The following is a 17,218-nucleotide window of genomic DNA, read 5'->3' as shown; positions in this document are numbered from 1 at the left end:
CCTGCTCATTGGATGAGTATTAAGTGAGTGAAATAATGACTGAATAGGGGTTCAAATGACCTAATTCCTCTGCTGAACAGCAGTATAGAATGATGGCCCAGGCCAGTGACTGGAGGTCTTAGTATGATTCTGAATGTCCTTTTTCAAAGTATGGGGCCAGAGAAGGTAAAGGAAAGCAGATAGTGAAAGAGATCTAAACTGTCTTTCAATAAACATTCTGCAATCCTTTAGTGGCCTGGCGCCCACTTACGTGCTGGAGAACGGGAATCGCATATCAATAGTGGAAAGAGTCCAGAGGAAAAGTCCCTCCGAACCAGTCTAGTTCATGTGCTTGTTTTTAGTAGGTAAGTTTGTCTAGTGTGGGGAAAATCAGGGGCCAATAGATTTTCTTGGAGGGAAGCCAACAACAACAGCAACACCCAGTCAGTTGCCAGGAAATGAATTCCGGTTTTCCCCTCTCAGGAAAGTTTGCTCATACTGTCAGCTATGTCCCTTATTTTCTCAATTATCTACCAAAGGCAGTAATAGCACCATGGCCGCCCGCCGCCTCCCACCTTGCTCTTCCAGCAAAGTCCCCACCCTCTCCTTCTGAGTCTCTGTGTGGCTTCTTTCCAGCTATGCAGTCTGGACCTCTAGCCTAGTGTTCTTGACCTTGTTTAACTCCTGCTTCTTTTTGATAAATCAGAATGTCACTTCTTCCAAGGACACTCTGACATTCTGTCCTTGGGAACTGTTCCCATCTCCATCCCTCCAGTTGCACATCTATGTGGTCAAGAAGATTTAGTTTTATTTGCAATATCCAAGTCTTGCTATGACAAAATAAAGACTTCCTTAAATGTGAAATATCAGAATACTGAATATACTTTTTAAAATTGCCTAGTTTCCCCTTTGCCCACCCCCACCTCCTAAGAATCACTGCTCTCACCATAAACTCATCAATAATGGACTCAGTGAATTGCTTGTAAAAAAGCAGAAGGCGAGAACATCCTCCCAGTGAGCACAGAGTTACCCTTGGGTGCTCTTTAAAAAATTCTTTGCCTCCCAGGGAGAGCTGGGGCTTGTTTTGGAAAGAAAGGAAGGACCTTTCTCCTTGGACAGTCAGTGCTCTCCAACGTTTTACTCAATGCATATTTCATGCATTTGTTCCGCTAACTCTCACTGTGCACCACAGTGTGCTGGAGTCCATGTCACAGGCTGAGGACCAGGGGTGGAGAGGACACAAGCCCTCCTATTGAGGAGCTTGGGAGCTTTAGGAAGGCCTTCAGCCAAGTGCCTCCCACTGCTGCATGTTGGCTTTAGTACTTTTCTTCCTTCCCTTTGAAGGACAATTGAGGAATAACCATTCATACAAATCCAATTGAAATAAAGTGAATTTATTTTTAGAATATCCTTCCAGTCACATCTCCAACCTCTCAGGAACAACATAGCAGATGTGTCCATGTTCTCGTTCTCTCTCTGTAGATATAAATACAATCTCCTGAACCAACTCAGTAGGGTGGTTTTACCGTGTTGTTAAATCTCCGGAATATATTTGGTTTAAAGTCTCCATACTGGCTATAAAGAGCATGGGAAACCCAACGGTGCGGGCGTTGGGATTCTGTGGGACTGCAGGCTAACTGGAGGCATTATGCGAAACTATGCAGTGGGAACGTAATTATTCCAATCCCACCTTTTCTACATCATATATTTTGACCCTCCTGGAATGACTAATCGTTTCTGTCTGTTTCCCTAAACTAAAGGCTCTGGTATCCTGAACCTATGAGACTAACAGTATTACAAATTTAACTCACTATAGGGTGTTCTTTCTGGCTGGAAGAATATAGACAGAGATATAGCAATATTAACTAAAAGAACACTGTAAAATTTTTTTCTAAGAACTATTCCCAGATAAGTGCTTCTTTTTATCCAATCATCCATGTATTTTATAATAATAACAACAACACTTAGGGTATATAAAGCATTTATACTATATTGGGCACTGCATTAAGCACTCTATATGTGTTATCTGGTTTCATCACAATAACTGAATGTGAAGTAGAAATCAGTAACTCCTCTAAGCCTCAGTTTCTTTATCTGCAACTTGTGCATCTATAATTTGCCCAAGGTAAGGAGCAGATAAGTTGAAATTTGAACTTGGGATCATTAGACCACAAAGCCTGCAAGTAAACACTTTGGTGTGCCACCTTCCTATTATTTTACTGGACAAACGGGTATATAAAAAATTGTTCAGGGTCTTAACAATAAACTTAAGGTTCACTAAAAATCCAATAATTATTTTGTGTGTGTGTTTTGTGTTGTTGTTTTTTTTGTGGGAAGAAAGCTAAAAAATATGCCTCTCTCTTTAGAATTAGCAGACAAAAATACAGGATGCCCATATAAATTTGAATTTCAGATACCCAATGAATAATTTTTTAGTTTAAATAATTCTCATGCAATATTTGAGACATAACCAAAAATCTTTTTGTTGTTTATCTGAAATTCAAATTTAATTGAGCAGCTTGCATTTTTTCTGGCAACTCTATTCTTAAGTTAAGCATTTCAGGGACTTTCCATGCTCAAAGCAACAGGTGGAGACAGTGCCTCTCGGGGTGAAATCCAAGCCTCTAAAGAAGGGATGCCTTCCTAGGACTGACTTCCCAGGAGTCTCTGCTGGGCCCCGGGTCTGAGTGCTAAGGTGACCAGAAAAGCCCAGCCCCCTTTCTCCCTGAGGTTGCAGTTTGCACCACAATAGGGCATCGGTATGCTCCACTCCTCCCCACCCTCCCCCCTTTCTTGGGTGTGGGTAAGGCTCACTCCTGGAGAAGGGGCATCTTCATGCCCCTTATTTTATCAGTAATAATTAATAACTACAGTTACACTGACAATTAGTAGACTTAATAGCAATAATCCAGACTTCCACTCTGTTGGGAATGGTGTCAATCCACATAACAGCTTTGGTTCTATCGTTGCTGTAACTATAGCTATAGGGTGTGTGTGTGTGTGTGTGTGTGTGTGTGTGTGTGTGCTGTTAGGTCCATTGCTCCTTCCTTTCCCATGAACTTCAATGACTTCATTTTCCTCCTACTGAGCATCTCCCACACCCTGGACAAGCTGTCCACCGTCTCGCCTCAGGGGCTCCTAAATCACTTACTCTGGGTTCATTTTCCTTTACCCAATTTCTACCCTTTGCTTACGTCTTCAACACAAAAGCTATTGTAATTTAGCACAATAAACAGCAACTCTGAATAAACATATCATCAACGGCATGTCTTCATCTGCTGGCAGTTTCCTAACCGCTGCTTTAGTGCCCATCACCCCCACCCACCCCTTCCCTCTCCAGGGAGGATCTTCTGTTTAGTTTGGGACAAAAGGATTGGTCCTGCTTATTGTTCCCCCTGTCCTAACCCGACAGAGCGGCAGGAAGCCAGTGCAGGGCACCGGCACCAAGTGCTGAGGCCTGGCAAACACCACTCTCCCGGGCACCAAGGGCAGAGAGTCGCAGCGGTGCGAGCAGACGGACTCCGAGGAGGCACTTCTGCCGCTTTGAACCGTGGCACGCTCCAAAGCCTCAACTCGCAGCTCACAACGTCCCAATGCAACTTACAAAGTAAACTCTCTTATTTCAGAAGTGTCTGCACTGACCTCATCCAGGTGAAGCTGAAGGCGGACGGGGGGAGGGGAGGGGGGAGGGGGGAGGGGCAGGAGCGCGGCACGCACAGCCGCGGGCAGGTGCCCGGGGGTGACAATGGCAGGGACACGGTACCTCTGCGGCAGGCGGCAGCCTTCCGGGGGCCACGCGGGGCGGGCTGGTCTCAGGCGGGTCCTGTCGGCCAAGCGCTGAGCTCCCTTCAAAGTCCGAGGGAAAGGCGTTGTCGTCCCTGGACGCCGCGCGGGAGCAGGCAGCGCCCCAGAGGAGCCACAGACGCAGGACCGAACGCCAGGCCGAGCTCCGAGCCATCTGGCCGCGGGCATCCAGCACGGCTTTCGGCTCCGCAAACCTTCCTCCTCGCCGGGACCCCCGCGGTGCAGCGGTGCCTCCTCACTTCACCTTCTCCGCGTCTGCAGAAGCCAGATGTGGGAACCCCAGGCAGCCCAAGCAGCAACTTCGTAAAAAAAAAAAGAAAAAAGGAGAGTGAGAGAGTGAGGGAGTAAGGGAGTCTCTCTCTCTCTCTCTCTCTCTCTCTCTCTCTCTCTCTCTCTCTCTCTTCCTCCCTCCTTTTCCCCTCCCTTCCCTCCCTCCCTCCCTCCCTCCCTCTCTCTCCTCTCTTTCCCCACGGTTTGCCTCTCTCACTTTCTCTCTCTCCCCAGAGGTGCTGGCTGAAGAACATACAGATGGATGGAACTCAAAGCTGAGCATCAAAAGGCAGACTGAACTGGGCGAGCCCGGCCGGCCCGGCCACCTCCTGTCCCCCGCGGAGCTGGACTGAGGGCTGCGGTCCTGGCTGCCTTCCCACGCCCGCCTCACCACTCCCTCCTTACCTCTCCCTCCCAGGCCCTCCCCCTCCAAGCCGGTCTTGCACACACCCGGGCTCGGCTGTCCTCCCCCTCAGTCCGGAGCCCCTCCAGGGAACCCAGATGAATATTCAGCTTTTGCCATTGCTTGCTCACATCTCTTAGTTATTTAGCCAAGGTGACTGGGTGTTTTCTCTGTATTTAGATAGATCTCGTAGGTACCCCTCTCGGCCCCTAGTTTGCAGGGACGTGGGTGAAAAGGGATTCTGGGGGCAGGAGCCAGAGGTAGATGATTTCAGATGGCAGAGGGGAAGGGCACCCACCTTCTCCGGCAAGGTTGTCAGAGCTGGGCCGCTGCACTCTGTGCTAATATCATCCCTGGGGGCTGACTGGCTACCCCGCTTCCTCCTGACAGTCCTCACCCAGAGGCTTGGGAGAAGAATATCTTTCACTGCAGCCCTGGAAAATGACTTCATTACTCAAATGCATGAACTTTTATTTACAAAGAACATCTTGTTTTCATCCTAAAGAGGTGCTTTGTAAGGGACCCAGAACAAGGCTTGCAGTGTCTGAGCCTGTCAAATATACTGCCCACAGCCCCGACCTCTTCCTCTTGGCCTGTAATCTCATGCCTACCACATCTGTCTGTAACCTTTCCAAGACTTTGGGGGAGAAATTGGGCTCTAGTTTTGCTGGGGTACCCCGATGGCTGGGTCAGTGGCCACTATAGCTGACAGGTATCTCTACTCACATGGTCCTCACGATAGAGCTTTAAACATTCCCACAAGACAAAAACATGACTTTAAGAGGATTAGATGAGACAACCATGAAACGATGCCCAGGTCAGTGCCTAGGTGTTTGAAATCACCCACAATTACGCAATAGAGCATTTTCACAAAACCTGATCATTAGCTCTATTTTATAGAACAAGTCATTTTCTCTAAGGATAAAGGAGACAACAATTTTGTACTAACTATATATCAGATACTTTGCACAGGTTACCTGTGAACCTCACAGCATTCCTGCAAAATAGGAAAGCTCTGAGAGACTAGGACACTTGCCCAAGGTCACACAGTTGGGCAAAAGCTGAGTTGAGGTTTGAACCCGGGCTTCACTGATTCCAAACTGCCTTTCATATCTATACTGCTTGAAACTCACAAAATAAAGGCCATGAATTTGGAGGAAGGAGAGATGGCACACCCATGTTTGAATCCCTTCTATGTGGCCCCAAATTTGCATAAAGTATCTCATTTCATTTCATCTTCACTATAATTGCATGAGATAGGTATTGTTATACACGTTTGGTAAGTGGTAAAAGTACTACCAGAATCCAGTAAATCTGATGCTAAAGTCACTGGTTTTAAAGAATAAAATGGTGCCATACGAAAGAGCCAAAGCTGGAACGAGCCAAAAGTTTTCATATATTCCAAAACATTTGTAATGTTTTCATTTTAAGATATAAAAATAGCATTGCAATGAACTAATAAGCCAAAGTGTGATCATTTTCTTCCATATAAACTGATTAACCCACTTGACTAAGTGAAAGAACTTAAAAACATGGTTTGGTTATAAGAAACATCCAAACCTGTAGAACATTTTTGTGAATTTATTTGAGCCAAATTGATGACAATTTCTGGGAAGCAAAAATCTCAATGGGTTGAGAAAATACTCTGAAGAATGGCAGTTTTGCAGCTTATTTTGTACATTATAATCAAAGGAAGAGACTTGAGGGTTACATGAAATCCATTGGTGGTTGATTAAGGGGCCCAGAGAAAGCAAGGCAGGGAAATCTCTGGGATTGGATAAAAAGCAAAATGGAGAGACACATACTACTTTCACAGTGGTGGGTACAGGATAGTTAATAACATTTACATCACATAGGATTGGCATTTGGAAATAAGATAACAATGAGGGGTTCAGTGGTCTCTGCTCTGGTAGAGGGTGTGCCCTGAGAGTGTCTGGGAAAGACTACTCTGACATTTCAAAGGTATGTTTGTCTTAGATGCAAAAAGACAATACACAGGCTCACTTAGGTAAGACTGACCTTTGTCAAGGAAGCTGCAGGCCTAGGATGTGGCTACCTGCCTTGACAGGCTTTCAGTGAGGAATTTTCATTTGAGACCATCCTATGTGGTTACTTTCAGTTTCTGAGTTAGTAGGGTTCACCATGCTGGCCTCCCCTAAGCTTGTCAGCTTTTGTATGTCACCTCTTTTATAGCCACAGTTGGGTCTTTGCAAAGCTTATTGGGAGACAAGATGGCTAGAGTCTGAAGAGGGAAAATAATTCTCAATTATCCTGCCCCACTGTCCCTTTAAAAGAACTATCCTACATAATAAAATGGTAATATGTAAATTACCATCACTCCGCTACGCCCACGATTGGGCCAGCAGGAGGCGCAGGGGGCGGGACTCAGGGTGGCCCGGGTAGCTGATTGGGCCAGCAGGACGCTGAGCTCGCGGTGCCAGTGGCGCCGCGAGCTCAGCGTCTGTACCATGGCTGCCGGAGGCTTTCAGAAGGCCTGGGGCACCAGCGGACAGCCGGACAGGTCCCCCGCGATCAAAGGCCAAAGCGGGGGACCTGGCCGCCTGTCTGCTCCGGCGCAAGGCCTTTCGAAAGCCTCCGCAGCGCCGGAGGCTTTCGGAAGGCCTGGGTCGCCGGCGGACAGCCAGCCGGACAGGTCCCCCGCGATCAAAGGCCAAAGCGGGGGACCTGGCCGCCTGTCTGCTCTGGTGCAAGGCCTTTCAAAAACCTCCGCAGCGCCGGAGGCTTTCGGAAGGCCTGGGGCACCGGCGGACAGCCAGCCAGACAGGACCCCGCGATCAAAGGCCAAAGCGGGGGACCTGGCCGCCTGTCTGCTCCGGCGCAAGGCCTTTCGAAAGCCTCCGCAGCGCCGGAGGCTTTCGGAAGGCCTGGGGCACCGGCGGACAGCCAGCCAGACAGGACCCCGCGATCAAAGGCCAAAGCGGGGGACCTGGCCGGCTCTCTGCTCCGGCGCAAGGCCTTTCGAAAGCCTCTGCAGCGCCGGAGGCTTTCGGAAGGCCTGGGTCGCCGGCGGACAGCCGGACAGGTCCCCCGCGATCAAAGGCCAAAGCGGGGACCTGGCCGGCTCTCTGCTCCGGCGCAAGGCCTTTCGAAAGCCTCCACAGCGCCGGAGGCTTTCGGAAGGCCTGGGTCGCTGGCGGACAGCCAGCCGGACAGGTCCCCCGCGATCAAAGGCCAAAGCGGGGGACCTGGCCGCCTGTCTGCTCTGGTGCAAGGCCTTTCAAAAACCTCCGCAGCGCCGGAGGCTTTCGGAAGGCCTGGGGCACCGGCGGACAGCCAGCCAGACAGGACCCCGCGATCAAAGGCCAAAGCGGGGGACCTGGCCGGCTCTCTGCTCCGGCGCAAGGCCTTTCGAAAGCCTCCGCAGCGCCGGAGGCTTTCGGAAGGCCTGGGTCGCCGGCGGACAGCCAGCCGGACAGGTCCCCCGCGATCAAAGGCCAAAGCAGGGGACCTGGCCGCCTGTCTGCTCCGGCGCAAGGCCTTTCGAAAGCCTCCGCAGCGCCGGAGGCTTTCGGAAGGCCTGGGGCACCGGCGGACAGCCAGCCAGACAGGACCCCGCGATCAAAGGCCAAAGCGGGGGACCTGGCCGGCTCTCTGCTCCGGCGCAAGGCCTTTCGAAAGCCTCCGCAGCGCCGGAGGCTTTCGGAAGGCCTGGGGCACCGGCGGACAGCCCGCTGGTGCACCAGGTGCATGATTAAATCATGCACTGGGCCTCTAGTAAGTAATAATGATGATGATAAATGTATACATCATATTCTGACGTCAGAGATAGACCTCTTCAGTGCACAAACTGCTTCCATTTGTTTTCTGAAGGACTAGGTCCTGTTCTTCATTAACTGTCAATTAATCATACACTTTTTTTTTTTTTTAAATTTGACACAGGGCCTCCTCTCCCTGCTCACCAGGTGGTGCTTGGATTATGTGAGAGGCGTGGACCTATGGACTTTTTATTTTTTATTAGATATATGCTTCTCACTCTTCCTTCTTGGATTCTATCATTATTTTTGAGGCAAAACAGCATCATACACAGGAGCATGGGTTTTGTATAAAAGTATAAATTTTAGATTGGCTTAAAGAAGTTCTGAGACCTTGACACTTAACTTAGTTTCCCTGAATGTCACTTTCCTCATCTGTAAAATGGGGAAACGTATACCTCTTCCACTGAGTTAATTATGAATAGTAAATGAAATAATATAAAGTGTTAACACATGTTGGCATATAGTCCGTGCTCAATATATACTCTTTCACTATACTGTATTTTTAAAGTCTTAAAAAAGAACAGAATAACTATTTTTAAAAAGAAAAAATAACCATGTTTATTTATTCTGTGACTTGGGTAACCTCCCACTTGCTGAAAATAGCCCTTCGCATTTCTGGCTGCTACGTGGGCCTTCCCTGTGTTAACCATGAATGAGGCAGTCACGGACCATAGAGTAATAGGGCGGGCAGGGCAGGAGAGAGCACGGCTGACATTTTACAGCAAAGAGCCTCATCAAAGGCCTGAGTGGGGGAGGATTTCATTCTTGCTAAAACTACAACTGGGGAGTGTCTCCAGGGTGGCTGCTTTCTTATCACAACCCTCTCTCTTTCCTGAGATTGAGGCCAGGCGGTCACCAAGTACTTTCATGTCCATTATCTCCTTGGGGACTCCTACCTACCCCAGGACCCAAGGAGTCTGCTCCATCATCCCCAATGCATCGTAGAGAGCACCTATGTTCAGAGAGGCTAAGAGGTTAAATGACAAGGACACTAAGGTAGTTTGTGCAAAATGAGGGCCCCACATCTTCTGACGCCCACACCAATGCTTTTCCTGCTAGACCAAGCTATTTTTAGTTTTGGCAGCAGCAGATCTGGTGGTTTGAAGGCTTTATCAAAAGAAGGTTCTGGAATTCCCTTCTGAGTTTCCCGATACAGTTATCAGCAGATAAATATCAAGTTGGCCCATTTCCTTCAGCACTTGGCTGTTGGGCCTGTCCACAGCGTCCAGGAATCTAGTGAGGGTGTTGCTAATGCATCCCGGGTGCCCTTCTATAAATAAAAAGTCATGTCAGATGCTATTTTGGATGTTTAGGTGCTAATCTTGGACATAATTAGACAGAGGATTGTTGTGTATTGGTGACAACAATAGATGGGTCAGAGGAGCAAGCAGGAGCGATTCCCAGCCATGAGATCTCTCGCTGATAATCAAGTGGCAGGAAGGTAAGGTAGAAGACAGCATCTCCTTTTCTGCTCACGCTCCTCTCCTCTCTGGCTGAGCTTCTCTGGGAAGGACTCTGGTAGAAGTTCAGGCTATCTGAGGGGGAGCAACAGCAAGGGTGCAGGGTGAGGATGGGAACCGCCTAAAGGTTGCTCTTCTGCCCATTATTTTCTCAGGCTTTTGTTCAGGATGTGGATAGTATGTAGCTATCCATGCTTCCTCTCCTGACTGTGACACCATCACAGCCTCCTTTGGTTTTTAGCATGTTCTCCTTGCATCCTTCCCACCCATCCCTCCGTCCGTTTATTCATTTGTTTAATCAGTTACTAGTGAACTCAGTATTGCAGGTTGGATGCTGAGGGTAAAATGATGAAAATCACGATGGTAACTCTCAAGGAGCTAAGAGTCTGGTGGGACAGATCGTAAATAGACCCTGCAAAGAATGCGAAGTGATTAACAGGAGTTCAAAGGGAAAGTCCAGACATGCTGCTAATAAAATGCACAGAACAAGCCCTTTACCTGGACTCGGTTAGGGGAGTCAGGAAAAGTTCCAGGAAAAGGGGGCAAAGGAGAGTGCTCCAGGAAGGAGCTGCTTACACAGAGGGAACTGGTGCCACAGGAGGGGTGAGGAAGCCATGTGGTTCCCAAATGTTCTCTGAACCCCCCCTATTCACAGTGCACAGTCAATGCCTTTGGGGCCGGGTGATGAACCTGTGTGAGAAGAAAGGGCTTCCCAGCCTCCTCCAGGTCTCAGCGCTGCCCTGCAGTCCAGGCCTCTGTGCAACCAAGAGATCCTCCCAAGATGCAAATCTGAATACTGGGAGCTCTTCACAGTCATATTTACAGACTGAACAAAAGCCTGATAAACCTAATGGGAGGAAAAACAATTGTTTAAAATTAACAAATAAATTTTAAATTTTGTTGTGGTAAGAACAGTTAACACAAGATATACCTTCTTAACTAGTTTGGAAGTGTATGGCATTATTACCTACAGGCACGATGTGTACAGCAAAGAACAACTGTTAAGCGGTCCCCTCCTCACCTAGCACCCTTGCTGTTGCTAGTCCATAGCCTGAACTTCAGCCAGAGCCTTTCACAGAGGAGAAGCTTGGCCTGAGGGGAGCAGAGTGAGCAGAAAAGGAGACACTCTCTTCCACCTTACCTTCCTGCCACTTGATTGTCAGTTAGAGACCATATGGGGGGTAGGGGGTTGAGTGGGGAGAGTGGCTCCTGCTGGCTTCTCTGATCAATCTCATAAAATTGTTGTTCCTTTTTTTTTTTAAGTGAAGAAATTTAAGCCCAGGAATGACATGATCATATTTGTATTTAAAGAATTTAAAATGTACTAGGTATTATAATGATAGGAAAGTCAGAAATTCTGGATATTAAAAAAGGGGGAATAATTGTTACTCCACTGTGGGGTATTGACTTTTCAACACTGAAAATGATTGGGTGGAAATACCTTCAGACTTCTGTTGCATCAATATACATGTGTTCCACCTATCCTATCTAATAAAAGAGTAATATGCAGATTGATCATCACTGCAACACACAATATAGCTGCCCCCATGTGGTCAAAGATCTTGCCCCCATGTGGATACAAGATGGCCACCACAAGATGGCCAGCAGGAGAGGGCAGTTGGGAGGCACCCGGCCTGCAAGGAAGGGCAGTTGGAGGTGATCAACCCTGCAGGAGAGGGCAGTTAGGGGTGACCAGGCCGGCAGAGGAGGGAAGTTGGGGCAAACAGGCTGGCAGCAGAGTGGTTAGGGGGTGATAGGCTGGCAGGCAGAAGCAGTTAGGGGCAATCAGGAAGGCAGGCAGGCAAGCAGTTGGTAGCCAGCAGTCCTGGATTGTGAGAGGGATCCCAGATTGGAGAGGGTACAGGCTGGGCTGAGGGACACCCCCCCCCTCCGTGCACAAATTTTGTGCACCGGGCCTCTAGTTTTTCTTAATAACTGAACACCGACATCCCTCGAGGGGGTCCCAGGATCGGGCCTAAACGGGCAGTCGGACATCCCTCCAGGAGTCCCAGATTGGAGAGGGTACAGGCTGGGCTGAGGGACAACCCCCCACCGTGCACGAATTTCGTGCACCGGGCCTCTAGTTTTTAAATATTTTGTATATATAAAATACATTTTATATGTTTATTTTATATATTTCATCCATTATTTTCTTAGAAAAATTAATCAAATATACATAACATTTTAAACTTTCCCTCTAGGTCAATGTAACTCTGTTATGTTACTGTGAATAGCTCCCAGCATTCAGGTTTGCATTTTGAGAGGACCATCTGTGTGGATGGGGCCTGGACTGGAGGGCCCTGCTGTGAGACCAACAGGAGGCTGGGAAGCCCTTTCTTCTCACACTGGCTCTGTAAGCCCCATGCTCAGGGACCATCCCTGTGAAAGGTAGGGGGCTATGTGGTTAAATTATGTAGGACCATTGAGATAATGAAACAGATCTGGGCATGTGCCCTGAGTAAGATGGGAAGTATTTGAAGGGCTCTGTGCAGAGGAGTGACATGATCCAACTTAATTTGTCTGTAATGTGAAGAATAGATTATAAGGAAAGAGATGAGAGAGGAAGCAGGGAGACCAGTTAGAGGCTATTGCAATATTATAGGTAAGAGATGATGGTGGCTTGCTCCACAATATTAGCATTAGGCGTACAGAGCCATCAAATTCTGGATTTATTTTGAATGTAGGACTCCGTTAGGGGGAGTCAGGAAATTAAGATTTGCTGAATATGGGAAATGAGAGAGGAAAGTACTCAAGGCTGATGTCCATGTTTTTGGTCTGAGCAAACTTGAGTGATGGATTTGCCATTACTATAATAGGAAGTACTATGGGAAGAACAGGTTGGCAGAGAATGGAGACAATCAAGAGTTTTGTTTTGGACAAGATTTTTTTTTTTTTGAGATTCCTCTTAGATCAGATTCTTACATGGTATTCCTTTTTTTAAATACTTTTTTTTGGGGGAAACATTATATATCCATACTATGTAATGCACAATGCACAAACTGTCATTTTACTGGGATCTATTATGTACCAGATACTGTGGATTATACTAGGGACAGCCTTATAATCTAATAAGGGAGATTTATAACAAGTAGTTAAAGGCAACACGTACAATTCAACTTAGTACTCAAGATAAGCACATATCCATCGTACTTGGGGATAGAAGCAAGAAAAGATCCCTTTGAGTGAGTTCAATGAGAAGAGAAGGTATTACATATAGACTGGAGCTGGATCTCCACACAGGTTTAGAAATTAGGTATGGAAGACAGGTGGGGAGGCCTAGGGGAGGGAATTTCAGGCAAATGGAACAACATAGACATAGGCATCTGAGTGGGGAAACACATGTATATTCAGGCAAGGGCAAGGGCAAGGGCAAGGGCAGGCTGGCCGACGCCTTGCACAGAGTTCATTTGGGTGAATAATGGGAGATAGTATGAAACAGGTAGGTAAGGTGCTGATTACTCTATAGTTTACTACTAGAAGAGAGAGAGGAGCACAGGGGAGTTAGGAAGGATTAATTGGATAACCACGTGGAGGGCGCACTGGAGTGGAGAGACTGGGGCCTGGGGGACCAGCTGGAGATGGGTACAATAACAGTCTAGGCCTCAGGTGACAAACACAGAATATGAACTGTCACTATGTCCCCTGAACATGACTCCCCATCCCTGGCACAATTCAGATGCAACACAGACACCTCAATTCGTAAAACTAATATTTAACTTGAGGCTGAAGTGAATTTTAGCTTCAATAGGGTCATCCCCTCCTGTTGCAGGGGAAGGATAGGCCTGGAAAGAAAAGAACATTTGTTCTGTGTTTCTCAGCCAACACTTACTGTCCCAAATTTACCAAACCACAGCACGTTGGGGTCCTCTGCCAGAGGCAGGTGTTGCCTAACAGTAAGTCCTATGAGACAACTTCTACCCGTTACACATTTTATCCCTTAGTAAAGTTCATGCACTGCTGGCCCCAGGGTCTACTCTGACTACTTCTAAATAAACCCCTAGTCATTCTCTTTTTCTCTGTCTCTCAGTTTTGCTTTCTTTTCTTCTTTATTTAGCCCTCATTTGTTTTCTCAAAAGTCTCACACTAACTTTAATTATATTTATCTCAAGCAAAGTGCATACGTATTTTCTTTATTTAATAAAAATATATATTTTTTTCTATTAAACCAGCTCCTAAGGCCTCTTTTTATTTTATTACATTTTAAAATATATTTTCATTTATTTCAGAGAGGAAAGGAGATGGAGAGAGATATAGAAACATCAATGACAAGAGAGAATAATTGATAGGCTGCCTCCTGCACATCCCACACTGGGAACTGAGGCCACAGCTAAGGCATGTGCCTTGTTCGAGAATAGACCCGTGACCTTCTAGTCCATAGGTCAATGTGCAACCACTGAGCCATGCTGGCTGGACAGGTCTCTTTTCTTTTTAATTATTAAATAGGAATATGTGTGTATATACATATGTAAAAATAAACAATTATGGTATTTGGGATTGTAATCTATGTAGTTTCTTACTAATAAATTAACCCATAAACATAGGTTCTCACCTTTAAATAAAGTCAGATTTCTCTGTGGGAATTTCTAGACGAATTCTCACCCTGACATCACTGGGACCTAGAGATGCTGATGAAAACTAGTGGATTTAAAGAGAGCTCTGGGTAACTACTCCTATTTTCCATGCGCATTCATATCTCCTCCACACAGCACCTGTGCTAGGGTCTCATTGCTGCAATTGTTATTACTAGTAATTTTCATGTTATTGCTGTTGTTATATGACTAATATATTCTGGAGAAGAAGACAGAGAGATAAGTTAATAATTATAGAAAGTTAATAGAATTCTGTTATCTATAGCATAATACAGTATTTTTCACTTTTCTTTCAGTCATTTTAATATTCAGAGCTATGACAAAATTGCAGATGCTTTATTATCAATGTAGTATTTAATAGCTGTTAACATTTCCCATGGAGGCTGCTATCCAGGCTATCACATGGTTATGGTCTCATTGTCAATGTAAGACAACATCGAGTCCTTTATTAAAGGTTCCATATTAACCATTAGCACCATCTAGACAATCCATGGCCCCAACTACTCTGTCCTTAATTACTTGGCTCTTTCAGTCCAAAGTGATTTGAGTATGAATTATGTCCTTAACTGACTCAGTTCTCTATTTCAATTTTATTTGTAGACTCAGACATAGTAAAACTTGGTAGGATTAGTACCTAGAAGTGAGTCTAGGCAACTAGACCGTAATTTAAGGGACAATGTCCTATCTAGTATTCTTAGGGACTCAAATTCACACTATATAGTTACTAAAGTTTTTAGTACTCTGGCATTTTACATTGGTCTTCATTTTTTCAACCTTTTGAATATGTAGATGCTGTCACCTACACTTTCCCAAGTAATTCTCCTGACAACTCTGTGGAATGAGTGGCATCATCCAAGTTGGAGCTGAGAGAGAGGGAAGCATTATTAAGTAGTAGACCATGGCCCGAAGGCTGATCTTCAAGTTCTCAGCCAGGCATGATTTATTTCCATTACACCTGGCTTGCGAAGTCATCGGTCTATGACATTTTTACTTGTACAACCCAAATTAAGACATAGCTGAGCCATAGGATATCAAAAGAGCAGCATTCAAGATTGCTATCAGATTTTGAGAAATAATTCACTTATTGTTATTCTTAATTTAGTATTTATTAGAAAATAAAAATAGTGGTGGCAAAAATGGATTATGGGATAGGAGGAAAGAGGAGCATGTTTGGAAGGAGACATTTATTTTTATTTTATTTTATTTTTTTTTTAAGTCAAAAGGCCCATTTATTATCTCCTGCAAATGACACAAGCACCCCCTTCAGGGACCCTGGGCTGGAGTCACTGTTTATGGAGATGGGCCCAACCACATGGCCAGTGTTCTTCCCTTTATAGCTTGACTTTTGGCCAAGGCTTCGAGAAGGGGCCAGCTGGGGCCACAGGGTACAATGTGGGTGTCCATGGGCTCCACTGAGGGGGACCCTGCAGCTTGGGAGGGGGAAACTGCCCTCCAACTCTCCAACCTTCAGTTTGATGAAGGAGTCTTAGGCTGGGAAGGTAGGGGCAGAGTGGGCCTTAGGCCAGGCCCTGGGGCTGAGCCGGCCTCAGGTCAGGCCCTGGGTAAACGGCCCCTGTGGCCAGTCCCACCGGCCTTCTGCTGCTGCAACGTGTGCTCTCCCTGCTCCTTGAAGCGCCCGTTCTTCTGCTTGATCTTGGCCAGCTCAGCCTTGCGCTTGGCCTCCAGGTCAGGGTCCTTTTCCTCCAGGATCAGCTGCTTCCGCTTATTAATTTCCTTCTTTTCATCAAAGTTGGCTGCCTCAAGTTTAATCTCACATTCCCTCCGCACCACGTTGACCTGTGTGAGAATCTGCAGCACCTCAGCCTCCTCCACCAAGAACTCCTCCAGCTTCTTGATTTGCTCCTCGATGGCATGAACCAGGTGGATGTCATACTGTATCACCAGTGTAATGGCCTGTCCCTGCCGCCCTGCACGGGCTGTCTGGCCAACTCAGTGGATGTAGATCTTTGGGAGCCCAGGGGTATTGTGGTTAATGACCACCTGCACTGTGGGAGGCCACATCTGTTGCGATCAGGATCCGATAGATGCTGGACTTAAACTTGGCCAGGGCAGCAAAGCGTTCTTTCTGTTTCATCATAGAATGCACAGCCACAGTGGGGCAGTTGAACATGTGTAGCATCATGCACAGGACCTGGCAGGTCTTGCATGTGTTGGTGAAGGTGATGATGGACCAGTCTTCATGCTCATCCTGGAACTTCTGGATCAGGTGGACCAAGTAGGCGTCCTTGACCTTCTCAGGCACCAGCAGGTAGTGCTGGTCTAGCTGTTCTGCGGTGCGCACCGGGGCTTGAGCCTCCCAGAAGAAGGGCTGGTTGGTGGCCAGGCCCTGCAGCTCCCTTAGTGTGTCAGTCAGGGTGGCTTGAAGAGCAGCGTCTGCCTGCGGGCCGGCACAGCTGCCGGAGGGCTTCCAACAGCCGGGCTGCCTCGTCCATCACCAGGACGCGGATTTTCTTGATGCTGAACGTGTCTGAGCTGCGGAGGTGGTCAGCCAGGCGCCCTGGTGTGGCGATGACCACATGTGGTTTCCGGGAGAGCTCCAGGGCCTGAGCCACCATGTCTGGGGGGTGTCAGGACAAGGCAGAAGATACCATAGGGATCCTCAGAGAGCTTCTTTCAGAATGGCGGGGATGCAGCCGAGCTGCACGGGTGTGGGCTGCTTCAAACCCAGCTGCCGACATTGTTCCACAAGCCACGAGGACAGACCGAGCTCAGCGAACCCAGCCATCCCTGCTGCCTGCCACTCTGGAAGGAGACATTTAATTCACAAAGGCTTCTTTTCTCTCTTTATTAACTAGTATACCTGAGCATAGGCAATTTAAGAACTGGGCTTACCATGGCTCAGGCTTGTATTCTAAGAGAAGAGATCTCCAGGGTGAAACTGATTCTGTACCAAAGCCCTTGAAATAAGCATCTCTT

At 47.1% G+C, this 17,218-nt stretch overlaps 1 protein-coding gene and 1 pseudogene across 3 annotated transcripts in view; both read right to left on the bottom strand.

Annotated features, from left to right (window-relative positions):
* The window catches only part of LAMA4 (laminin subunit alpha 4), a 137,279-nt gene extending 132,782 nt beyond the window's left edge, over positions 1–4,497 (bottom strand). The window contains exons 1-2 of one of the 2 annotated variants that reach the window (XM_079780270.1): positions 4,271–4,497; positions 3,743–4,082 (exon numbers count right to left, since the gene is read on the bottom strand). In XM_079780270.1, coding sequence (XP_079636396.1) covers positions 3,743–3,937 — 195 coding nt within the window. In that variant the 5' untranslated portion in view covers positions 3,938–4,082; positions 4,271–4,497. The remainder of the gene's footprint in view (positions 1–3,742; positions 4,083–4,270) is intronic. The other variant, XM_079780271.1, reaches the window with a different exon arrangement.
* Positions 4,498–15,832: 11,335 nt separating this feature from the next.
* Positions 15,833–16,857, bottom strand: LOC307104791 (putative ATP-dependent RNA helicase DDX49; annotated as a pseudogene). Its single transcript has one exon. The product of its transcript is annotated as a putative ATP-dependent RNA helicase DDX49 (transcript).
* Positions 16,858–17,218: the final 361 nt, after the last annotated feature.

Source organism: Cnephaeus nilssonii, assembly GCF_951640355.1.
Source record: "Cnephaeus nilssonii genome assembly, chromosome: 9".
Classification (NCBI taxonomy): Eukaryota; Metazoa; Chordata; class Mammalia; order Chiroptera; family Vespertilionidae; genus Cnephaeus; species Cnephaeus nilssonii.
The sequence above is the reverse complement of the archived record's forward strand: the minus strand, read 5'-3'. Positions and strand labels throughout refer to the sequence as shown.